General features: G+C 38.0%; 1 protein-coding gene across 15 annotated transcripts in view; it reads right to left on the bottom strand.

The window, feature by feature from the left end:
- TRIM2 (tripartite motif containing 2) overlaps window positions 1-27,414 on the bottom strand; it is a 128,185-nt gene that overhangs the window by 60,172 nt on the left and 40,599 nt on the right. For 6 of the 15 annotated variants that reach the window (XR_012158601.1, XR_012158602.1, XM_078852492.1 and 3 more), the window contains exons 2-3: window positions 4,098-4,279; window positions 1,858-2,095 (exon numbers count right to left, since the gene is read on the bottom strand). Coding sequence is in view for 13 of the 15 variants with exons in the window: in XM_078852492.1 (XP_078708618.1) it covers window positions 1,858-2,095; window positions 4,098-4,231 (372 nt within the window). In the remaining 2 variants the exon portion in view is untranslated. Of the gene's footprint in view, window positions 1-1,857; window positions 2,096-4,097; window positions 4,280-9,818; window positions 10,244-15,452; window positions 15,552-19,834; window positions 19,918-27,414 lie in introns of those variants that run through there. The other 9 variants (XM_073341380.2, XM_073341382.2, XM_073341384.2 and 6 more) reach the window with 9 other exon arrangements.

Genomic DNA, 27,414 nt, shown 5'->3' with positions numbered 1-27,414 from the left:
TAACAATTTCTGATTTGTATGCCTAATTACTTACACTCACTTAAAATCCCTCTTTGTAGTTAATAAACTTGTTTTGCTCTTTTATCTAATCCAGCGTGTGTTTAAATGGAAGAGTCTGAATAACTTTTTAAGATAATAAGATGGCCTATTATTCCCTTAAAGGAATAGTGGACTTACCATATTTGTACTGTCAAGGAGATGGCTGGACAGTACAAGACATGCATTTGGGGGTCGGGGGAGAGGGGCGCGGAGAGAGAATCTGAGACTGGGGGTGGGTTGGGGATACCATGCAGTATAACCAACGCTGGTGAGAGCCAGATTGTAACCTAAGTGTGGCTGGTAGGCTACAGTTACACACATAGACACACTGTAAAGCACTCAAGGTTGCAGGGCAGGGGTGATACAGCTACTCACCAGCCTAGATTGTACCTTGGTATGTCACAGCCATGATGCCTCTTTGCAAAGTGGTGGCTGCTGAAGGTATTCTCCCCACACCCCAATAAGCCATCATTTAAGACTAAATACCTCAGATTACATAATACTGACCATTCAAAACAATTAACCTGGTCTCAAATTTTAATAAGCTCCTCCCTTGGCCAGTTTAACACAATCTAAACTTCTCCCAAGACAACTAAAGATGCATCAGCTTGTAAGGCTTAATATAAAGGATGGCAAGCCAGATAACATCTTGGTTTTGATTTTTCCTACATTTCACAATCATATAGTCAATATAACTATACCAAACTTCTATTCAGTTTCCTGGAGAAATCATCCTTAAAAGTGTAAAATAAGAATGGAAACTTTGGTCAATCAGGAACAAGTGTATACACAGAAATACAATATACTTTTTAAAAAGTCTATGTTTTTTCATAGTTGAAGTACACTATAGGTCTGTTTTCCAAGCCAATCTGGATCAAGCCAGCAGGTCAATAATGGAAAGGTAAGCAACTGTTACTCTATAATAGCAGCATCCATCAGATAAAATGACTTTTTTCTATTATACCACTACCAAAACTGAATCATATATAAAACAATCCTCAAAAAATTGCCTTGAAATTTTGTCAAATTTCTTGGGTGATATAGCAATCACGGCACTCATCTTATAACACAACAAGGACAAGGTTTGCAACATGGCCTCCTTTTTATACTTCAGAAACAGGCTAAGAGGTAAGAAGAGTTGGAACATTAATGTTGCAAACCAGGTTCAATGAAACATTTGGAAATTGCATGACTGACATGGAATCAGAGCTGCTCTGTAATAGTTTATGAAAACTGAGTGTTGACACAGTTACTGGAACATTTCCTGAATGAATTATAATAGGGGACTGTAAGGAAAAACAATCAATCAGAAAGAAAACCAAATGGCTCAAGATAAGCCACTTTTCTGAAAGCCCTTGAGGGTTCATGTACTGGGTACTGTATCCCAGGGCCAAGCCTAAGAGTGGTGGATAGGCAGAATTCTGCCCTGGAAGAGGTAAAGGCCTAACACCTGAAGGAGGGCATTCAGAGAGGCCAGAAAGGGGACACTGGCACAACAGGCCCTGTAAATTTGATGTGTTCTTACTGTGCTCTAGAAAACAAGCAGGTAAGCAAGTATAGAGACAATAGCAATTGAGCTGAGCAGTAAGAAAAGAATATCCTGCATATTATAAGATGCTTTAACCCACCTATTAATGAATAGGTAGTCTGCTCTAGTATTGTTCCTTTAAAACAAGTTTCTTATCCTTGTTGAGATGGGTATCAGACAGAGAGAGAGAACCGCTGTGGTTCTCATTATCCCTGCTATCTGAAAAACCATCATCATTATAAGCTAGGGTGATTAGTTTAGCATGCATTACCTGAAATCATTTCACTTACATTTCCATCATGGTTGGGGCAGGAGAGAGGTTTTCCTGCAGCAACAGCTGTGACAGTCTCCAAGATGGAGGACTCTTCAATGCTGTTGTCTGGCGTTCGCTGCAGGACATCCATCAGGTTAGTGATAAAGAAGTTGTTCTGGAGTGCAGAAACCCCTTTCTCTGGCAGAATGGAGGTCTGGCGGCACACTGGGCAAGAAAGGGTTAAACTGTGGGCGGGAATGTAATTCTGCAAGCACCTGTTGTGAGGAAAGATTGAAAACAGAGAGTAGCATCAAAACCCAAAGTCTCTTAGAAGGTATTTTGTTTTTTAAAGAAAGAATCATTTTTAACCAGGAACAGCTTTTGTTTGCAAAGCAAGGGTGAAAGCTGGCCATCATGAAGGTAGGGAAGGAATTTCTTCTCTAATCTTTCCCACCCACTCATACATCATACTCCTACACACAAAGGATACAGGAGACTGGATTTGATGTACCCAAGATCTGATCTGATAGGACAAATATAAGCTCCTTCAAGAGTTTGTCTCTCTTTAATTGGTATCTATTGGCTAAGCTGCTAGCTTTCCCATACAATTCGCCTCAATTTTAATCTTTGGTTTTAAACATTTTAGGGCCAAATCCCATTCCCAATAAAACCAATGGGAGTTTTGACATGGACTTCTGTGAAGCCAGGATTTCGTGCTATGTGCCTTCTACAAAGGACCTCAGCCATTTTATTTGGCTCACTGTAGAAAGAACCTCTACGTGCCAGAAACCATTTTGCTCTTCACCCATACAAAACTGAAAATATCATACTTCAGTGTTATTGGTAATACCCACTGCAAATTGAGCTAGAAAGCGATGTTTAACACCTGAACTATATATTAACATGAAGTACCATTTGTCTTTAATTCTCCAACAGTTTTGTATGCAAGACAAGAAAGTCTACCACAAGCTAAATCTCCTGAGTCAAACAAAGGACTCTAAACTGTATTTTTTAAACTGACTTTTCAAAAAACACTTTTTCCTTCTCCCCTCAATTTAGTGTAAAATATCATTCTGAAACATTGCTAGCTGTGTTAGAGAGAGAGTCAACAGAGCAAAAGTGGAAGTCAGATATATTTTCAGATTTCCTTTCTGAGAGAAATTATTTTTACATACCAAGCATTACCTACACTGTGAAAGAATAATAGTTAATTACAAGTCAATATTTTAATATGGCATGTAGAAAACTTGGACATTAAAGAATGGGATAATTATTTCTCTACTTTGTAAATCAACAACAACATTTTTATTGCCTCTAATAATGGACTAATCAATATAAAACTGACACTGTTAATCTAAGGACTTGATTCTGATTACACGCCATTTTCATGTTGGTGTAACTCTCTTTATTAGCTTTATTGATTTACTTCTAATTTACAGTGGTATAAATGAGATTGGAATCAGGCTTTAAGGTCTCTAAAATCTATGACAGTATAGGAGATACAGAACCTTCGGTATGGTTACATGCAAAGGGCATTCCCCTCCCAATATATTTGTCATTCAGAAACATCTTTCTAACCACAGTAAATGAAAAGGACAATGATTTTAAAATATCATTGACCTGATTCTCTTCTAATTTAATAGACTTTAACAGAGTTACTCATCACAGTAAAGCCATTGAAAATATAGAATCAGGCCCACTGTTCTCTGAAGTTTCTGTAAGATTCCTCCAGGAACAATTCTTCGCCTTTAACCAGAAGCCTTTTACACGCAGGTATTTCAGCTGGATTTAGAGAGCTAAAGACAGCCCTATAGACTTGAACTCAAGCTGCTAACCCAGGTTGCTAAGTCTCCTCTGTTATTTTAACCCAAGCTAGACAATGCTGGTTAGCTAATTCCAGTTTAAGAACACACCTGTCTGAAGTTTAGACATGCCCTATCTTACAGGGTAACTACTGTGTTTGGTCATGGCTCTTTTTAACAAGGCAAAACCAGAAGGGGACAGTGGAGTGAAAGAAGGGAAAGTGTCCATCATTCATTTATAAAAACAAAAATTTGGAATTGCAGATGTTCTGTTGCTGTCTCCTGCTTACTGCCCATATGAATAATGCCAGTTCACCTCCCTAATCTTTAATTTAGGATCATGCTTCAGGATGACCTAGACAGACAGAAGGTACATTGTTGGTTGAAGACAACTGTAGGTTTGCGGGTATGCACTGGGATAAAACTAAAAGAAAGAAAAAAACATGAACTACAAATGGGAAAAAACAGCTCTTACCTCTCACAGAAAGTGTGCAGACAGGGAAGTACTTTGGGGTTCTTGTAACGTTCCAGGCATATGCTGCAAATCAGAAACTGTTTGTCAATCTGTCGCACCACAGGACTTGGGATGTTGGAGCCTTCACTGGCCATCCTAGACCACTGACATATGGGTCCCAATCCCTTCTACCCTGCACACTGCTGAAACAGAGGAAGGGAGGGGAGGTTTTAATCAGCCTGAAATGCCAATTTTAATACCTACTTCTCCAATATACTTTATCCTGATTTAGAGGGCAATATTTCCATTTAGATCAAAATACAGAGGGGAAATGTCTAAAATGCAATATCACCACCTACAGCCTGGAAATGGTCAGCCATTTCTATCACACTAAATAATAAAAACCTGTATCTCGGTGGGTTCTCTGGAAAAGTATGTTGCAGCGGTGTTGTAAGTTACAGGGCTGCTTGTGCTGCAGCCCTTGTCAATTCTTCCATACTTTACGATTCAAGTAGGTCTAAGAATCTATCTACCCTGGAAGTAGAACAATTTTTAAATCTGGGTCTTCTTAAAGATAGCTTCATACCAGTTTCTCCAGCCAGCACTTCACAAACAGAACCATTTTCTAGAGTGTGGAAGACAGTTTGTTGAATGCTTGTGCGGGGACTGCGCAAGCCAGCCAAATTACTTTAGTATAAAACAAGTTTTAAAGTGAGTTGCCTAACAGTCAGAGCCAAAGATGGGGCACGTTTGGTTTCTGGAAGGTAAAAGGAGCCTCATTTTCAGAGCCAGCTGAGTGCTGAGAAGGAGAAGGTGATGAGACACCACATGAATGGGTTCAGTAAAAGAGCCTAGATGCCTAAGAGACCCAAAACTAAGAGAGAAACACATCATCCTGCCCATCACATTGGAAATGCCACCAGCAGCAGTTGGCAGAGAGGAAGGAAGGAGATCCAAGAAGCATAGTTAGAGAATAGCTGTAAGAAATAGAACATACCAAAAATGAAGTGGGCATTGCCCACATTTCTGTAACTGAAGTCTGCTCATCCCCCCAAAGCAAAAATAATGTAAAGTGGGAGAACTATGTGACAATCTGGTGACACAGCAGCAGGTTTTTACTCCTTAAGAAATAGGAATCAGAAGCAGACTTGGAAATCCTGCTCCTCTAAGACAATGGCCACAAAATGGGGTCATCATAAAGGAGAAAGATCTGTCTCTGGGTCAGTGGAATAATACAGAAATGACGGACAACATATATAAAACAGGTAATAGTTAAGGAGAGAAAACATGGGGAAGAAAAGAGAAGCAGCAGCATCCAACAAAAGGAACGGAAAACTACATGTTAAAACGTATTAGGAAATGCTAGCAAAACAAGTGACCACTGCAGGTACAAAAGAAGAGTTGTAAGAAGTCAAAAAGCAATAATTTATTTTCCTTCTAACCAATAAACCCAGCACTATTCCTGCACTAGAGATATTCTTGGGTTGGCAAACTTCTTGCAGAAATGCTTCTTTCGTGTTCAGTTGATATTTGTTTTAACAACAATGCCCATCTGTCTATGATGATGGTCACATGAATTCAGAAGTCAATGGAATTACACAAAGTTTGGTCCATGGTATTTTGTAATTATTGTAAGGTCTGGTCTCCTACTGAATGTATTATGTATAAGCAACAATTACAAAGGCAAAGCACATAAACCTAACAGAGCTGAACCCAGCTTGCATTCTCTGAGTTGTGTGTCTGGCAAGATTAGTATGTTTTACTGGTTTGTTTTTCTATTGTGTGTGACACGAATAAGGATAGTGGTGATGGCTATGGACATGCTGCACTGGCTTTTGTAGGAAGCTGGAGTCCTCTAGGGATCACCTTGTAATGAGCAAAGAGTCATAAAATTATTCACAATTAAAACATTAAGCAGTATGAATTGAAGAGATAACACTGAAATTTATATGCATAGAAGGGGGAACTGGTCACTGGTTTCCCTTGTTTTATTATTTCAGTTCTAGCATTAATGGTTACAGTATTCTTAAATCATATGCTATATTTTTTGTTCCTGTATAAATGTATTTTAAGAATGTATTTCTTTATTTTCACTGTTCTTTCAGTTTTCTCCATAACAATATAAACGCACTTAATTGTATAAGTGAAGGAACACCAGGTGCGTGTGCATAATACACACACAAACTATTGATTATGTGATCATGTTACATCTTAAAAACTTGAGTTAAAAAAAAAAAGGCAGCCTAACTGACCAGCTTCTGGAAGTGAGATCAAAACCAGAGTATGAGATATTAAAATGCATCAGTCTACTGGGCTGGGAGCCTTGAGGAGTTTCAGAGATTTGATTATAAGGACATTTATTTGATCATTAATTCACAGTTCCATCTGCTCTGTACTAACCTGAATTTTTTTTTTTTTTAAAAAAGGAGTGTGAGAAAAGCAGAAAGACTGCCTGCACGCACTAAAAAGCAGGTTACGAACAGCATAAGGATGTCAAGTGTAAAAAGTAACACAGTCATTTCACGTCTCTATTATAAAGAGCATTTATCATAGTAAATGAAATTCTTAAAAGAAAAATATTCCTCAAGTCCATTGCTGCAGTTATTACTCAGGCAAAACTCTCACTATTTCAGTGGGAATTTTGGCTCATTAAAGATTGCAGGATCTTTGCAGCTAAAACGTTTAAGTGAATGCAGAGACTTAGTTATCGTCAAAGATCTTTCATCTGTCTGATCAATTACAGTTCTGAATCTCATTGTAAATCGAGTATTGTATACAGATCTCATCCTATCAACTTTAGGTTTAAGATATTAATCATCCAAAGAAACCATGGACAAGAGTTTAAAAATAACTACATTTCCATTTAAAATGTTCAATACACATTTTGTCTAAAACACAGCAAGCCCGGATTACCGCCTACCACTTTGTGTCACTCTGCTGAAATGAATGGGTTTTCAAATGTGCAATTTAGGGCAGAATTTGGTCCAGTTAGGGTTTTTATTTTTATGGAAGGCTGTTTTTCTCTTCCCCCCACCTTTACGTATATTTTTAGGAGAGACTATGGATTTCAGAAAAACCGATATATCAAGGGGTATACAGACTGAGAAGTTATTTCTAATTAAACAAGACAGACATGAGTCTTTAAAAAAAAGAACAAAAATATAGTGAGCACCTGTCACTGCGTATAAGCAGACTGAAATAGCTCAACAACTTATAATCTTAGGCCTTGATCCTGCAAACACTTATGTATAAAATTTCATACATACCAGTAGTTCCATAGAATAGTTTAATGTGTGGGTGTTTGTGGGATTGGGGATTAAATCACTGATCCTGCAACCCTTACTCATGCAAATATCCCACTGAGCCAAAATTCATCTTGAGTGTAATTCTCCTAAATCAATGGACTTATGCCAGGGTGGAATTTTACCCACTGACTACAAAAGGAGTAATCAAGAACTACTTGTTTAAGTAAGAGCTGCCTGTCTTAAATAACCCTCCTAGAAATTGGTTGAAGACTAATTTTATTTTGATTTATGGAGCAGCAGCACCACACAATGTTAACCTATATTTCAGGGTTATTTTAATTAAAGATCTAGTCAGAGTAACATTATATAATACCATCTTTTGATTGTCACATTTAGCCAAAAATTCTTTAACTCTTTTTATGTTTGAAGTTAAAAATTAAACTTCCAAATATCCTCATTGCAGAAAAGCCATTTGGCTGACATTTGGGTGCAACAGTCTACTGCTTTGTTTTACAGAACCTAGGAAATCTTTTCCCCTGTCTGTTAACGGCATTAGAGACACAAGGTAGGTGAGGCAATATCTTCAGGTCTGCTGAAGAAGAACACTGTGTGGCTCAAAAGCTTGTATCTTTCACAATCAGAAGTTGGTCCAATAAAAGATATTACCTCACCCAGCTTGTCCCTGTAATATCCTAGGTCCAACATGGCTACAACTACAATGCATTTTAATAGGGTTGCCAACTCTCCAGGATTGGCCTCTAGTCCCCAGAAATTAAAAATTAATTTTTAATTTAAGATTATGTTATGTGATGTAATCTCCAGGAATACAGCCAACCAAAATTGGTAACCCGACATGTTAATGGCATTATAATTTAGCTTCTCGAACAGGTGGAATAAGAATGGCCATCAATGTTTAAAATTAATGTAAGACCTTGGGAGTCTCCACATATAGCTCTACGGGGTGGGGGGGGGGGGAAGAGATCTGTAATATATGTCAATAAAGCTGAAGATGTGTGGACTATCACATCAAAATACATGAAAAACCCCACCCTGTGATCTTATGACAAGAACCACTTTGGAAGCCCAGTTCATCTTAGCTAAACCAATTCCAGAATAAGAGCTCATAAAAAAGTAGTATTCTTTGTCACCCACCCAGTGCTCAAATATTAAATTTTGTCTCTTTCTTTTATCCTTCTGTTTGGAAATATGTATCAATTTTCACTCAAAATATCCTTTAAAGCACAAAGAAGTGGGGGGAGGTGAAACCAGTTCTGTGTAATAGTGTAAAAAATCCCAACCCTAATAAGAGTACACAAATTCAGTAAGAAATATCAGCATGCAGCCCCACCCTTATGGAAAAGAACTCCCAGTAGAATTTCACAGCGATAAAACCTATTAGGGTTCTATAAGTCTATAAGACTTATTCTAAAAAACCTGCACAGTTTAATAGAGAATAATATTCTTCCTACAGTTTTTTTTTTTAAACCAGCCTTTAGACTTTCAATAGAGTCATACATTCCAAGATCAGAAGGCTCCACTGTGATTGTGTAGTCTGGCCTCCCATAGAACACAGGCCATATAACGTCCCAGAAATATTTCCTAGACCATATCTTTTAGAAAAACATCCAATCTTGACTTTAAAAATGGTCAGTGTTGGAGAATCCACCACAACTCTTAAATTGTTGCAATGGTTAGATATTCTCACATTAAGAATTTACATCTTATTCCCCCTATGCTTCTACAACAGGAATTTAATCATCTATGAAGTTCTATAAGATTCTACACACACAAAAAATAGAAAATTTATGATTGCTTATTAAATTCCATAGTTCTTTTTCATAAAAGGAGAGAACTCTCCCTCCTTGAAGACAGCGCTATCAAAGAACTCCACCCAGCCAGAACTGCAACTAGATTGACTGAAAGACTATCAGAACAAACCAAATCATTTGCTGTTTCCTTGTCTGCTACTTATCAATGATATATAAAACCTAGAAGGTCTATTCATGTATTCTGAATGAATAGGTTTCCAATAGCAACGTTTGCAATGGAACTGTCAGACACTCAGTTCGGGGGAGGGGGGGGGGAAGAAGGGGGGAAGAGAGTCTAAATGATGCTGCTTCAGAGATAGCATTACACATGGGTAAACTTCCAGCAACCAGATACTATGCCTGCCTGCCTACCTCCATAGGAATAAAATGAGGAATTCAATCCAGTAACAGCAGCAACTCCAAAATTAGTCTGTCTCAGAACACATAAGTAAATTAATCATCCTCAACATACAGAAACCTAGTACACTTGTGTAAAAAACTCACTTTTGCATTCCTCTCTCTCCCACTCTTGTAATCAGTTTGGTGCCACTGTTTAAAATATAGAGCAAGCATCTTCATTTACTACAGCATGCAGCATCATAAAGAACAAATAGGGTGCCAGAACAGAAGGAGTGACCTAATAGTAGTCACCAGGCATAATACTGAGCAAACGAACATTTCAGACCTACCCATCTTTGTAGATAAATAGCTTAATCAGAGCAGTGCTGCGTATAAGATCCTTTCTGGGATGGAGCTGCAGTTCCTCAGTAATCCAAACGAGCAAAACATTATTCTGGTAATATTTCAACTTTAAGAGCCTCAAGCATGAAACTGTTTAAGAATCCCTGACAGCACAGTCATTATTAGAGGCACAGCATATTTTTTGTTCTAGGTGGTGATGCTCCATTCCACATAGAAGACAGGTGTGCAGAAAAATGGAAGAAATAATAGGAGGCCCAGTGAAGTCATCATGAATTTTTTTTCCTCCCTTGGTTATTAACAAGTGGGAGACCCCTTCACGGTTCAAACCGATCAATCTTTATTTAGCATATCTTTCTCTCACTCAGCCTGTGTTGAAAGACTGCAGCAAACTGTGCAAGGGATTGTGGGATAGGGATGCAGCAGAGAGCTGCAATGAGATTCGCTGGGGGTTTTTTTTTTTTTTTTTTTCCCCTCTCTCTCTCCCCTTCCCTAGTCAGCAATCAGCTGTTTCAAGGCTCAGGCAGAGCCATTGAATTTGGTCACCAGAATGTTATTACAAGATTAGCAGGCAGAGACAGCTACCACCATACATCTGGTGTGCTAATGCAGCTAAGAAATACATATGCAAATATCACTCAGATCAGAATAAGGATTTAATTTAGAGAGGGAGTGTGAATATTACAGAACATCAATTATCAGGACAGTCACTGCAGATAGAATGAAAGCACATTTATAAAGAAGATAAAAGCTTAAAGACTAATGCACTTCACTCTGATTTTCCAGGCTTTAGAGCCGTATTAAAAATATATCTTCTTTACCCCAACTTTAAGATATGAGAGAAAAGTGTTGTGTGATTTCCCAGATGTATAAAGAACAAGAGAGTTTCTTAACAAAAAAACAAACAAAACACACATCAAAATTGTACTTCTGGCACAAACCAACAGAAATTTCATGTGCCACAAACTGGGTATTTCATCTCACTCAGACACAATTATTCTCCTCATTATCATCTTAACAGCGAACAATGAAATCACAGCTGACAGTCTGCTGAGGGGTTTGTATTTTTTTTCCAATCACTCATGAAGAGTTGTGTCTCATCCCTTATTCCATTTACCTGTTAAAAACAAAAACAAAAAAACCCCACCACACCCTTTAAAAAAAACTTGTTTTCAGTTTTATGTCCTCAGGTGTGCAAAACAGGTCATTGATCCCATCAGAAGGATGTTGAGTACACAGAAACAACTGAAGTCAAGCAAAATAAAATTAGCATGGTCCTCTTATATAACAGCCATGATCTTTTTGCATACAAAGTAGTATTTGCTTTTCCCCCTTATGCTTTCTGGGACAAAAAAAAGTAGAAATAGCATAATTTTTCTTGAAATGAGACATTCCAAATAATTGTTTTGACCTTATCAAAAAGTGTTTCATTTCAACTTTATAGTTTAGACTTATCACATAAATTATAGTATCACAATATAAAAGTCAAAGATAGTCTAAATGAGTAAATGAAATATTTCAACCTTATAGAAATTAAATATTTGATAATTTCCTGTAAAAAATGTAGACAAAATCTATTTATTCCTACAGAATGCTTTGATTTTGTAGAATCAGCATTTTACAATAGAAAAGTGTTCCATCAGAAAACTTTTGACCACCTCTAGATCTAAGTTTTATCTTGACAAAATACTTTGAAATAAAGATACAGTTATAAAGTGCTCCAGATATTATTTAAACTACAGTTAATTTATGTTAGCCACACGGGTTTTGAACACAGCAAGATTCCAACATGGTTTCCCTGGCCAACATAGATGGGGCTGAAGCATGTTGTAAACCAGCTTATGAAGGGCCAGGGTTTTCAGCCCCTGGTATCAAATATGGCTCCTTCACTTCCCACATCCAGTGTTGAACTATGATTGAATCAGTTACATTTTTCAGTTTCAGCAGAATTCCTTATTCCCACACTAAGGAAATCCTGGGGACACTGTTTCTGCCAGTTGAACAAAAAGCACATTTGAAACAAAAAGCATGTAAAAATTCATAACTAGCGCTCCCTGAGCTGAAACAGAAACATTCAGTCATATACATGCACACAAGTATCATTTAGCTACCTGTCGTCACTTAGTTACTACTACAAGATTTATATGTACTGATATCGCCAGTATAAATACAGCTATTTACAATGTACAGTAATGACTATGCACCCCTGGAATCACAGCTGATACCACAACATACTGCATGGCTGAAGGAGGAGATTGCAAGAGAGTCACTGGGGTAATAATCACTCTCACTAGGAGCTATTAATGTGTCACCAACTCAAAATGAGAGTGTGTGTTAAAGTTCAGTTCTCTTATAATTCCCAGACGCTGCCAGCCAGCAATGATTTTACATTCTACAAATAATTCGTCTTTGAAAAAATTAAAATGTGGGGACAGTACCGATGCAAGTGAAACAGAGCATGGCTGCAGCACTTTCCTTGACGCTTTTATTCTTGCATGTTTAATGTTTGACATGTAGGTTTCTTTTCCCTAGTGGAGAGGAAATGGATTTACAGTTCATTGAACAACCCTGCTGCCCAGCACACCAATTACTAGCAGGCTGCTTCAAATAGTTTTTTTCCAATAAAATACTCTCCCTTGGGGACTTTCTGCACCCTCCTTTTGTGCTGTGCAGTTAGTGAAATTAGTTCTGAATAGAAAAATGCCACCTTCACTGTGTGAGGGAGGGGAAAATCCCCACTCTGCTATTACAACAAAAAGTGTCTGCTGTTATTTACTATTCTCCTTCTCTACTCCCTGCCCCCCACCCCTAAAATTCTCAATTCTTGTTCCCACTCCTGGAGATCCTATGAGCAAAAGAAAAAGAAAAAAAGAACAAACAAACAATGCTATCTGTCAAATCGAAGTGGGTCTAAATTTCTTCACTAATAATGTGAGTATGTATGAAAATACTCCGGATTCAGATTAGCTGATATTGTTCAACATTTATTGTTACACATGCCTTCAAAAGAGACCAACAAATGCTTTGTAAGTGGGTTGAAATGTTGGCTCAATTTACTGTAGCTTCTATAAACACCTCTGCTGAAATGATCTTTTCTACAGCAATGGGAGTTAGGCACCCAGTGGGATTTTCAAAAGTGCCTAGGCACCTAAATACCTTTGAAATCTGTCCCTTTAGGACCTGCTTTTCAAAGGTGCTGAGCACCTGCAAGTTGAAGTAAGTGGGAGATGTAAATACTCAGTTCTTCTGATGATGGTCCCCACAGAGAGGATTAAACCTTTTAAAGAATCTACCTTCAGTCTTTCTATAAGCATCCCTCCTTATCCTCCCATCCCTATATACAAGCATACACCTGTGCCCCATTACTGTACCAGCCAAGGTGGGATTTGTCCTTAGTTTTTCCAGTTCTTCTTTCAGAAAGGGTGTAACATATTAAATTAATATTAGAGGGTTAGTCAAAGGTTCTTTATCAACCAAGACCACGCATTGCTCCTCACCCTGCTTCAATTCCTATTTATTTTGATTGGATTTTGTTGGACAAACATACCATTCAGCAAGATCCAATGTAACATCCACTAATCACTACTTGTCATATGATCTCTGAACAAATTGAACTCATCAATACCTGCTAGTCCCTCCAGGATTGCCTCTTGCAACCATAATTACCTTCCAGCTATCAAAAACTGATCTAACATATGTCATAATCTAATTTACTTTTTAAAGAAGTATAAAAGCATCCCATTAAGTCCAAAGCAGACAATTTTACCTCTAAAATACTTTCCAATTATTGAAGTGATCTTGTGACTGGTTGAATCTGCTATTTTGTTGGATTGTTATAAAGTTCGTTTCACACAGTCAATATACTTGCTTAGCACTGTAGAAGAGATAAAGATATTCAAGGCCCGAAATTGTTTATAGTCTAAAGAGGGATTATAGCATTATTTCTGAGTGACATTGCTGATTTGAAACTGGAACACATGCATTTAACCTCCCTGTGGTTGCCAAGCCTCCAGGATTGTCCTGGAGTCTCCAGGAAATTAAAGGTCAATCTCTAATTAAAGATTATGCCAGGTGATGAAACCTCCAGGAACAAGTCCAAGCAAAACTGACAACCCTACACCTCCTCCTGATGTCATATTGCATGATAGGGAGGTTCTATGCTGTCCAAGCAGAAGTCATGCTCTTAGAGTGGTACAGCAGGATTTGCAGGTGTGCAGATTTTAAATTCTGTCTGAAGATACTTCAGAAAGCTTCTTCCATGCATTCAAATGCACACAGAAGAGGATGTTCAAAACAAACAGGAATTTGACATCAACATACCAAAACAACAACAAAAAAAGGCAAATATGTTCATTAATGCTAAGAGTTCATCTGCAATTACTTAGTGTCAATGTACTTCATGAACCACTCTATTTAAAGTCATTTATTTACTACTTGTAATCTCTTCATGAGGTATCATGTTATTTTGTCACATTAGTCACAGAGAGGAGATTCCAATGAAAAAACAAAAAAAAACACACAAAAAACCCCACACATGAGAAATAGAACTACAGTATTTGAGAACCCAGTATACCAGACACACAGTTCTCTGGCAGCGTAGACAGGATGGAACCATATGTTCAATTATGCTACAGCTCTGCAAAATCCAAAGCTGAAGCATTTCATGGGCCCAGCTACACAATGGAGTCTTGTTTATAGTAGGGGCTTTTAGCAAAGAAAAAAAATATCCCTAATCATGCTAGCATTGATTCAACAGTTCCAATGGCAGTCACAGAAAAACATCTGTAAGAGCATGTCTATTAGACCTACTTTTGAACTTCCCCAAAGGGAATATTCTGAGAAACTAAACATTCCTTAGGGTGGAAGTATCTAAAACAGAACCCATTTTTAAGCCATGTTCGGGGACTGCTGTATGCTGTTAGTAGGTAGTCTAAAATAGTGGTAATTGTAATGTAGATGGGAGAGAAGAAAAATAGATAAAGCAGCCTTGCATATTCCATAACAATAAAAATAGACTCTTTGGCCCAGATTTTAAAAAGGTTCACCAAGTTCATTCTACACCTCTACCCTGATATAACGCGACCCAATATAATGCGGGTTCGCATACAATGTGGTAAAGCTCCAACATGCTGCTCTGAGCAGCGTGTTAAGGGTGTCGGGCCAGGCCAGGGCTGAGGGGTTGGATAAGGGGTAGAGGGTCTTGGGGGTGGTCAGGGGCTCCCTCCCCCCCAGGGTCTGGGCCTCACCTTTGGGGGCCCCGCAGTTCTAGAGTGGCCCGGCGGATTAGCGGTGGGCCGGGAGCAGCCCACTCCACTGCCCTCACCCCAGCCCCGTCACTGGGGGGAGGGGGCTTGAAGGAAGGGATCCCCTCAGCCCCCCCACACACACTTACCAGCAGCGGCGGAAGCGGAGCAACCTGGCCCCAGCCACGGAGCTCCGCTTCCCACCACAGGTGAGTGTGGGACTTTTCCCCAAACACCCCCCTCCCCCAGTCGGAGGGATCAGGGGACAGGGAGCAGGGGGGTTGGGGTCCTGGGGGTGATTAGGGACGGGGGTCTCTGGAGGGGGTGGTCAGGGAACAAGGAACGGGGGGCCAAAGCAAGTTTGATATAACGCCGTCTCACCTATAATGCAGTGAAATTTTTGTCGTCTCCCGAGGACTGCGTTATATCAGGGTAGAGGTGTATTTGATTTAACATTATCCATCTTCAGCACATCCAAAGCTAGAAACACATAAGAATTTAATTTTGTCCAGCTCAACAGGCCTTTCTAGGCAAGCAGGGGTGTTTTATTTTATTCCCTTTTCTTTCCTGTTTATTATGGGGAAAGGCTGACACTTCATTAACCAGAACAATAGATCAGAACAAGTGTTTCCCATAACTTATGAAGTACCAGCTTCACCTGCAGAAATGCATAAATTCCCAAAGCTCATTTATAAAATTAATGGCCGGCCTGCCTCACTATGGCCATATTAGTATGCTGGTTGCTTGTCTGCGAACCCAAGATCCTGTGTGGCACTGAACTCACAGACAACTAAAGTTAGATCCTCTCTGTCTCTGGGCCACTCACAAGCAAAAGCATAGACATGGTCAGATACTGACATGGGATAGATCTCACATAAGAATTACACATTTTCAAGTGCATCTGACTTCCAAGCAGACATTACTTATGAGTATTGATTGGAGTGAGGAAAAATAAGAGGGAAAAAATCCCTGACTGTATATGGCCTATGGTATGAATATGATTCCTTAGAAATAAACAATCTTCTATTACATATCAACTCACTTTGAGGTTCTGTATTATGCAGAAAATCACGTTATCCTTGCTAATGACTGTGGGACCCATTGCTAAAGATTAAATTTTGTGAATGAGTGAGGAATTTTTTTAAAAAAAAGACTCAAAAAAACCAATGATAGTGCATGACAAAATGTATATTGAACATTTCATTTCACAATCAGTTTGGCTCTAATTTCAGATAGTTCATAGCACAATAGCAAATCTACTAGAATATATTTGATAAAAATAATGAACACTACAAAACTTCAGCTCTTTGCTACAAAATCTGTTGCGAAGTGGAGAAAGATTACTGATTTCCATGTGTGTGCATGATGGATGAGTTTTGCAAAGTAGAAGAATACAAATTACTGAGGCTCTACTATATAGGTGCAGTTACTTGGATTCTAAATAGCAAATGAGGTATGTGGCTAAAAAAAAATTTAAAAAGCTTTGAGAATTTATGTCTACTGTGAGCTAATCCAATAAAGATTTTCACCATCACTTCCATCACTGCATGTGGGGATCAGGAGAGAGAGTTGCAAACATTTCACAAGTAATACTTCCATTTCTATCAAACATCACCGTGCCCAGTCCTGCACAAATGTACGCTTCTCTGAGGCAACTTTATCCTAGCTGTGAAACTGCTGAAGGGAAAAGTATAGTTCTCCATTCCTGATTTGTCATTACTAAAGGTAGTATTAGTAACCACACTTACTAGAATGTGAATGTCATCATGCTGTTTTCTGTCAGAGCACCTGTAGATTAAACAGTTCTCAAAATACCAAGCTTTGGCACTTAGAGGCACCTGCCATGTATATCTGCACTTTGGGGAGTTTGGTATTCCACAAAGCATGTTAAATTCTCTAACAATAAATACTGTGGCCCAAATTATTCAAGGGGTCAAACAGTGCAGGGGATTAGGTACAGCAAGGAGGAGTACATTAGAGAGACAGACAACTGTACTTTTAAAATCAGGACTTTGGTTTTTGCCAAAATATTTTAGGAGTGGAATGTTTATAATACACCACCATCTTTCTTTATGTCAATTGTATTGCATAATAATCCTAAACATTCACAACTAACTTTGTTCGTTTGTTTTTTGAGTATGCAGACAAAGTCTGGGAGCATACTTGCATATGAATATTTCCATATTACTCACAGATAAGTAGGTCAGAATAACTCAGCCCAAAGCCACCATTCTTTTCTGCTTAAATCAACTACTATGCAGTGGTACAGCATAATTTCAAGCTTTTGATTAAAAAATTAGTTCCACTAATCCTTGACAGACAATGAAACAAGCACTGTATAAACATTTGCAAAGATTAAAGACTCACACTACATTCTGTTAAATCATCCTGCACATGTCACCTCTTTTGGGTCAACTGACATGTTCAATCACTGAAGGAAAACACTGTCTACAAAGCACACTAGCCAGCAACGACTGTAGCCCTCAGAACTAATTAAAAAGAATGGATTCTTATTCCAAACTTCCAGGATGAAAAGAAACAAATCAAGAAGCACATCTTTTGATATAAAGTAAATAGCTAGATATAGACCCCCCCCCCAAAAAAAGAGAGAAAGCCACCCAGAAATAAAGCAATCATATGCATGTTTACGCAGACTAACAACACTCGGCCAAATAAATCTATACCAAGCAATCAGACAGTTTGCTGAACTTCTATAGTATGTATTTAAAAATGAGCTGAGCTGAAAATAATTCCATCCATTCCATTGTTTACGGTGGATCCTCATTGCAAAATATGTATAATTTAAAGAACTATGAATTTAAGAAAATATGTACAATTTATCCACTGTCATGTACAATAACTCATCTGACATTATGCCAAGAAAGTGAAAACATTAAGAATGAAAAAGCCCTTTTGCATATAGGCAAAAAGGTAAGAGAAGACTGTGACAAGCATTCCACTCTACTCATTCTTTTAAGAGAAACTGTATTTTTATATTTCCAATTTGTATGAATGACCTCTAATATCATATGCACCTCTCCTTCATACTCTCTTTAATCTACCATACATTATTGTCTTTTAGGGCCCAATTTATTCAAACTGATTTGTTTAGTAATATTTCTAATCACAGATAGCAGCTATTAAATTTTTTTTAAAAAGTTTTTTCCCCCATTTCATTTATAAATCATTTGTTTTCTTCTAATGACCAGAACATATTCCGAAAGTTAGTTATCTAGTAGTTCTTGCTAGCTGATGTTAAACAGTATACAGCAGTTTGTTTGTAAACTAACTTAGTAGTCTAGCTAGCATTTTCGAACCTGGGTTTATTTTTATGTCTGTATTAACTAGATCACCATGTAGAGCAGCAAGTGCCAGAATACATATTGTTAACATTTTTCACGTCTGAGATTAGTCGCTGTCTTAAATTAGCTGCACTTCATTTAACTTTACTATTGCTAACTAGCACTAAAACAGATACAGCTGATCACTGCTCATCCATCCACCTTTGTATTCATCACATCATCTAGTCTAGGTTTTTAGAACTACAACTCTTCCTTTTTATTTGGCATCCATTCAGGAGTTGTTGCTCCAGCTTCCTGGGTGACCTACTGGTGAACAGGCAAGCTGCCCAGCTCCCCTAGCTGGCTGGATCCCTGTCTCTCAGACATGATATATTCTACTATGATGTGGCAGGTCATGTTATTTATTTTTATATTTACCTTATTTTTATAATATAACAATTCCCATAAGAAATGACCAGTTACCAAGTCAATCATCAATTACAAACGACCACTAATGACAGTTACCAATGAAGAAACTAAGTACCAATTACCGAACTAATTATAATAGAAATCACTAATTTCAATAGTGATTACTCATTGCCAGCTAAAACTATAAAATTGGTGACTGGCATTCTATTTTATAGATTATAATTGCAAAGTAATTAAATACCAATTTTAAAAATAGAAACATTTAGACAATTGTATTTTGTCATGTCATAATATAATACGATATGACATGATTTGCCAGGTCATGACAGAATAGGATTAAAATACTTTGACTTTTATAGTCTATTGCTTTACAATTTATAATATAACAAAAGGTCAATAACTTTGCAATGGAACAATTTCAACCTTTTTTTGGGGGGGAGGGGGGATAATATTACAAGTTGGATTGAAAAAGGTAATAGTGTTGATGTAACACATTTAGACTCCTGTAAGGCATTAATGACATATTAATTAAAAGACTGGAATGATACAAAATTCACATGGCTCATATTAAGTGTGTAATGGATAGTTCTCAAAATGTAATTGTAAATCAAGAATCATCATTGAGTAGGTATGTTTTTTGTTGGTCCCACATGGATCAGTTCTTGGACCTACATTATTTAACATTTTTATCAATGATCTGAGAGAAAACATAAAATTGTCTCTGATAAAGCTTCCAGATGACATAAAAATTGAGGGAGTGGTAAATAATGAAGACGACAGGTCACCAATACAGAGTGATCTGGATCACTTGGTAACCTGAGTGCAAGCAAACATAATGTTTTTTAATACAGCTAAATGTATATACATCTAGGAACAAAGGACTTGGGCCACACTTACAGGATGGGAAATGCTATCCAGGGAAACAGTGACTCTGAAAAAGATTTGGGGGTTGAGGTGGATGCTCCCAGTGCAACATCATGGTCAAAAAGGCTAATGTGATCCTTGGATGCATAAACAGGGGAATCTTAATTTGGCGTTGACAGGTTATTTTACCTCTGTATCTGGCACTGGTGCAACCACTTCTGGAATACTGTTGCCAGTTTTGCTGCCCACGATTCAAGAAGGATGTTGATACACTGGAGTGGGTAAGAGTGGAGCCATAAGAATGATTAAAGGATTAGAAAAATCTGCCTTACAGCGATAAACTCAAGGAGCTCAATCTATTTAGCTTAAAGAGAGAGATAAGAGAGAGACTGTGATCACAGTCTATCAGTACCTACACAAGCATCAAATATTTGCTAATGGACTCTTCAGTCTAGCAGAGAAAGATATACCACCACCCAATGGCTGGAAGTTGAAGCTAGACAAATTCAGACTTGGAAATAAGGCACAAATTTTTAACGGTGAGGGTAATTAATCATTGGAACAATTTACCAAATGTTATGGTTGAGTGTCCATCACTCGCAATTTTTAAATCAAGACTATGTGTGTTTCTAAAAGGCTCTAATTCAAAACGAATTATTCTGGGGAAGTTCTATCGCCTGTTTTATACAGGAGTCAGACTAGATGATCACAATGATCCCTTCTGGCCCTGGAATCTATGAAAATAATTCAGTAAGTCTGAAACAAAATGTTTCTAATTTTTCTTAAAGGAAATTGCAGAATGAAATTCTGCGGGAAATTTTTATTTTTTTGTTCCAGTTCATTATGAAACCATTTGAAATTTTAGAATTTCCTGCAGAACAGGATTTCCAGGTACTGACCACCTCTAAGTATATATAACTAGAACCTCAGCATCACAGTTTCATAGCTATATACACCAGTTCACTGATTAAATGCCTCTCCACTCCATGTATGGCTTGTTTAAAATAAACAAAAAGAAAAGGAGCACTTGTGGCACCTTAGAGACTAACAAATTTATTTGACCATAAGCTTTCGTGAGCTACAGCTCACTTCATTGGATGCTGTAGCTCACAAAAGCTTATGCTAAAATACATTTGTTAGTCTCTAAGGTGCCACAAGTACTCCTTTTCTTTTTGCGAATACAGACTAACACGGCTGCTACTCTGAAACCTAGAATAAACAGGTTGCCTCAACTCTAACTAAAGAAGCATAAGTAAACATTGTTAATTCAACATATTAAGTATTACATGATAAAAATTAAAGCACATGGAAGGCTTTAAATAGGATACCATCCACTTTTATGTGTTAGAAATTTGTATTTAGCTGACCTATTTTCCCTTCATTATACATCATTTTTCTTAGAATCCTGAAAGTGAACTTTCATTCCTTTTTTATTTTTCTTCCCTTTAGCAAACATCGATCTTATTCCAGTGATTCTGTAGAACAAACCATCATGTCTTCATGTTTCTTGCTTCCTTGTCTATGCATAAGTATTGTTAATAACGCAATAGGAATATGCACATCACTTTGAGATCTAGTAATGAAAAGTGCTTTACAAGAGCTTGGTATTATTAGGACTTTATCTGGAAATAGTACATCTAATTTCTGCTAACGGGCCAGCAAAGCATAAAAAACTAGAATTTAGAGTCCATATGTAGATCCACCAATATTAGTGGCTATTTGCATTTATTATTGAGAGCTGCATGTTCCCTAAAACAAATATTTAAACCAGAAGAACTAATCCCAACCACAAAATAATAATTTTAAAGGTAAATTAAGTTCTGGGCCCTAATTACTCTATGTCCCTTTTTACTGCTCTGAGAAATCTGTATAAATTTTGCCGCTGTACATACATAAGCAAATAGTGCTAATCAGCTACATTAATTTCCCAAGGTCAGGCATATTTTATTTTGAAGAACTGATATACTTGGTAAATGATTACGTACAGTCCTTTTAAATTAGGCTCAAGGACAAATCCTAATTTACCATACCAAGCATTTGTTTTTGTGCAAATAGTCCATGTGTTGAGCCATAATACAGCATGTTTACACAAAACAGTGTATGTTTGAAGTCCCATGCAGCTGGACAAATTTCAGCTTTCATATGGGAACACATGACACTGTTCTCAGAGTTAGGACACCCTGAACTTAGGTAGTTCATTTTACTCATTATTTCCCACGAAGGAATCAGTAATAACAGAAATATATTTACATAAACTGCTGAGTCATAAATTTGTTATGAATTAGCAACATTTCATCATCAGGCAAGGACATACCCAGTATGTCTCTGCGATAATTTTAAGCACTGATCATCTAGAACAATCCCATCTTCTTCAAGCTAAAAATCAGATCACTAGATTAGGACTATTCCTCCTGCCCCTATATCTGGAATATCCCCAGACAGCTTGGCCAGGTTCACCCCGGTAAGACCAAAACCTACAACCCATTTTTCCTACCAGATCTGCTTGGTAGGCAACCAGACAACCAGGGGTTAAATGGCTGGGAATCAAACAAGATTAAGCCTTAGAAAGGGGAGAGGAGCATTATGGTTTGTTTGTGTCTTTGTTGGTGCCTTCAAAAATTTTAGTACTAAAAAAAGTGAAGCCTTCACTCCAGTCTGCTCAAGTTACTGTTCCCCATCACTGTTGTCTATAAAACCATGCAACCAGCCTGCAAACACGTAACTATATAGTGTATTAACTGAACAAGTTAAAAATACATGCACAAAAACTACAGCAAGTGCTGTTTAGAGCAGAAAAATTAGTAATTTTTTGGCATTTAAGAATTTGATTTTCAAAGTTATGCACACGCAGCTGTGCGCAGCAAAATTCACACAGCATTCACAGCTAGGCAACATGCACAAATGGCTAGTACACCAGAAAGTCAGGCCCTAACTGAAAACTGTTTAATGTCAAAAAGAAAAGGAGTACTTGTGGCACCTTAGAGACTAACCAATCTAGCTCACAAAAGCTTATGCTCAAATAAATTGGTTAGTCTCTAAGGTGCCACAAGTCCTCCTTTTCTTTTTGCGAATACAGACTAACATGGCTACTACTCTGAAACCTGTTTAATGTCAGTTAACTATAAGCTATCTGAATTTCACTGAATGCAATATGGTTGGTTCATGGAAAAGAATTTCCATTTTAAAAAAGTTGATATTTAGAACAAAACTATTTATCCACCACCAATACTCATCAGTAAATGAGTGCAGGATACATAGATATAGCATCAAATATCACGGTTTAAAAATTCCATTTAGAAACAGCTGTGAGGACCACCCATAACATAGGCCAGAACCAGACAGAAGAATGCAGGGGGTTTTGTCATAAACCCCAAGCTTGCTGAAGTTGATGAAAAGGTTTGCTGGGGTTCAATGAACACTTCAGGGGGTTTGGACTAGGCCTGAATCAAACAATTTTTTTTTGGCCAATCATCCATATGCTCCCGGAAAACAGGACCTGCCATTCTTTTTATCTTTAGCTGTCCTCTAGCTTCGTGCACGAATTCAGACGGATGTCTACTCCAGCATCTCCCAAATGTATTCAACAATAGCTGGATGCTCTCTTCTCAGCGTTCCCAACCCCAGGAATTTAAAAAACAAAAACAAAAAAACAACAACATGAATTAGTCTCCCCACCAAAAAACCCCACAAGACTGGCTTAAAAATAATGGCGGTTAAAAAAAAAATCATAATACATTTTGGGTTCTTTTCATTTGCCTCTGATTTTTTAAGACTTTAGGGTTAATGTTTTCAAGCTCTTCCCCACAACCAGGAGGGTTAGAAGCTTTCATTTAAAAATAAATAAATAAAGTTGAGATTCCCATACAAATCACTTGACTCCAGGAACTGGGACTTTAAGAAAAATGCCAACTATTATGAAACCCATGATAAAATTATGAGAGATGGCAACACTGCCTTCTCAGCTCTTCAAGGGATTACCCAAAAGGCATCCCACTGCCCTCAAATTCCACATTCCAGAATCTTCAGTGGGAGAGGAAAGGAACCCGCTCCCCTCCCCTTTCTTTAGAAGCAGGATCTGGAAAGGCTCCAACAGTGCCCACTACATCTCCCCCTGTACTCCTATAGGGCATCCCCCAGCCCTACAGATCCCTTATTTATTTAGCTACTATGTTATATCTTCACTTCAGTCTTCTGATTTGCCCACAGAAAGTTCAGTATGGTTTTGTACATGGCTTTTGCCTGCGGCGCCTGTTGAAAGTTTGACCTCAAAGCTATGGCTTTCCTTGTTTCACAGGCTGATATTGGAGCATATTACAAGGTTAAAAGGTTTGGCAGCCGGGGGTTGGGTTATTTGTTTGTTTTGTATTGGGAAGCATCAGATTCAAGGGTACGGTATCTAAAATTCTGGGCCTTATCAATTTCATATGACCTTGGTCTCTCTTATATTTAACCACAAATTGTCTGAAGCTCCTTGTGCACTGTATGAGCAAGAGAAATAATAAAAATTAACCCCAATCCATCAGTATCAGCAGACAAGCAGCAGTTAATACCTTGCCATCAGAAACTAGCCTGAGTCTGTATGAAGAACAATTCGGTAAGGCAATCGAATTTAGTTCCAAGCTTCCAAGGGTTAAATAACAATGGGGGGGGAGGATAGGGGAGAACTATTTTAAAAATTCCTAAGCGTACCTTGACTCTGCAGATTTGACAGGACAATATCATGTTCTTTTGTTGAATAAATGGCTTTGCATTTGTTTCACATGCAAGCTCCTGGGCTTTGCTTCAGTTTTTTTTCCTTTTAACATTAAGTAGCAGAAAATATTTGTTTGCCTTGTCATGTCCTGTCCTGTCCTGTTTATGCAGCATCACACAATCTCCCTTTGAAAAGCTCACTCTTCCAGCACTGGACACACAGAGTTGATCAAAACATTCGCTGTTGTCTTTTTGCCAAGTCCCAAACAGTTTCTGCACAAATGCAGCAAAGGTTCCGCCAGGAAGGATAACAGCACCTAACCTTCGAAAATCATATTGACATGCCCATCAACAAAAGGGGTGTCAAACTGCCAATACTTAACTGTCTACAATGCCCAAAATGAGGAGAAACAACACAAGCTGATTCCCTCTTTCTCACTCACACAGCAGAATCCCTGACAGAAATCACAGCAACCAAGAGTGGATTTTCACCACTTCCAGAAAATACCCGAGTGTAAATTAAACACAAGGATAGTAGCAAACAATTGTGAAAGAATTTACAGTATTTAGAAAGACAATGGGAGAGGGCTGTTGCTACCTCTCCCTTTTTTTAAATGGCTGTCAGCTGAGCAGGAAACCACAGGAAGGGCTTTTAGTTTCCCTCTCCCTCCTCACTTCGTTTACTCCTGTAGCTCTGCAGTCGGAAGAGATCTGAAAATTAAAACTTCAGCCCCTTGTATTTCCAAATGGTATGTCTGATTCTCTTTGGGGCCATGTCAGTGACGTAATCAAAATAAACAAAGGAAAAACAATCTAGCTTGAGCTTGAATCTTCTTAACCCAGGATTTTCTGTCAAAGCTGTTCTTATGTCAGTCGCTTTCACTTCCAGAGCATTAAGTCATCTGTTTTTCATAAGCTGAAAATTGCTGCTAAAGCTGGATGGAATACACTGCCTGCCTTGCTTGCATTCTCCAAGCACTGGCCTCCTCAACTAATCCAAGGTACAAAGACTGAAAAGCAACAGCCAGCTTCGTGCCCTGCTCCAAAATGGTCTCATGAGTGCAGAGGACTAAATGTTCCTATAGGCATTCTCCAAAAGCAGACCAATGCCATCATGAATGAATTTATAAGGCATTGGTCCATTTTCACTTCTGCAGCAGTAAACTAATCTCCCAGCCCCATCAACAAACACAAGCAGCACTTCCAGAGAAAAAAATTGTAGACTGCTGACTGCGACTGATTGGCAATTTGGAAAAATAGCTCATTATTTACAAATGGGGAAGTGACTAGCGATCTACTCACATCCTTTAAATGTTTGGGGGTCAACCTGGAGGTCTTTCTTGGTCAGGCAAACTCTCCCTGAAGTCTATGGAGGAACCCTAGGATTTACCCAGCCTAATAATTGCTAGCTGCTGGGCTCTCTCTCGCTTACCGAAAGGCAACAAACAAGTAAAATTTTGAAAAGCACCTAAATCCTGTTCAAAGTCAATAGAAGCCTGAGTCACTTATGCATTTTTCAAAAATTTACCCCATACCTTCAATCCTTCAAGGTTCAGTTACTATAAATGTCCGAGAGTTTGAGTACTTATCAACATTTTTCTGATACTTCAGGGCCTACATTCAATCTGCAAAAGATTTTTAATGGATTTCTGCTACTCTATGATGGATAAAGAAGGCTTCAAAGTGGAATAGTTGCTTTTAATTTAGGTGGGGTTTTCCCCTTGCTAGTTTTCTAACTTAGAAATATTAGGAGTGTACAGTCTGGTCTAGTTTTTCTGGAAGACCTGAAAAAGTTATTAGAGAATGTGTATTAGGAGTATTCAGACCCTAATTAAAGGGCAAGTGTTAAAACCTTTAAGAGAAGCATCCTTCTTCCAAATCATCAATTAGACATTGCAAGTAAAAAAAAAAAAAAAACCACTTTACACAGTCTGCCTAAAAATTCCTTCCCCTCCCCTTTGCTCAACTTTCCATCTTTTGTGATGTTATAGTTACACTAGCCATCATGGACTTTTTTAATATAGATGAGGCATTGCCTGATTTTTGTTGTTGTGTTTTGGTTTGTTTTTGGATTTGATGGATTTCTAGTGGTTTTTTTTTAAAAAAAACACACACACACACACACACACCATCGTCAGGGAAAACAAGCAATCAAAAAGAGCACAAGCCCATTTTCCTTTCCCCACCCGTTTTCCCCTTAAAAATAAAAAATCCACCTTTAAATGCATTTCATTTTAAAAAAAAACACAAAACACAGCCCCCACAAAACAAAGTCTCCTTTAAATGTATTGCAATTAAAAAAACAACAACTAAAACCTTACCATATCCCAATATGCTGACAACACGTGTACCAACCATGTGTACAAAATGTAGAAGAGGCTCTGACTGGATTTTAGCTTTTCCTCTTTTAGCTCAGTTCTCCCTACAATTTAAGCTATAAATGAGAACACACTTTTAATGCCCCTGCCATAAACGGAGCTTAAAAAGGCTTTTTTGGGAGGGGTACAGTTGAAAAGTGGTTAGTCTTTTACATAAATAAAAGTAAATGGGGATAGTTGGCAGCTCTGAGTCATCCCATCGCTGACTAGAGAATGAATGGAATAAAGTGACTAATTTAAGTTCTCAGCATGGATTTTTTTGGTGCAGTCAAAAGCCCTGATCCTGCTGTAGTGATCTGTAGGCCAGAAAGGGTTTCATTTTATATGTAGAAGATGAAGTACTCCTTTCAGCATGACTTGCTGGGCAAGGCAGGCCGTCTTCCTGGTTGTCATGGTACAGGGCAAGTTCAGTGATCGTTACTTTCAGTGATTTTCCTTTTTATGGTCTCACAAACTTTCATTGACATTTACAGTGTTATTGTAGCTGCACTGGGCCTAGGATACAAGAGACACAAGGTGGGAGAGGTAATGTTATCCAATAAGAGATATAAAAGATATTACTTTACCGACCTTGTTTCTCAAACTTTCATTGAGATATTAAAGTGAATGCAATCAACCCTTTCAGTCTGAGGCTGCAGTGTTAGCTGAGATTTTTTTTTTTTCCCTTCCAAGGAAGATTGGGAAAATAAAGCTAGTTTA

This window comes from Lepidochelys kempii, chromosome 4, assembly GCF_965140285.1.
Source record: "Lepidochelys kempii isolate rLepKem1 chromosome 4, rLepKem1.hap1, whole genome shotgun sequence".
Lineage (NCBI taxonomy): Eukaryota > Metazoa > Chordata > Testudines > Cheloniidae > Lepidochelys > Lepidochelys kempii.
This window is presented reverse-complemented; position numbering and strand designations above follow the sequence as displayed.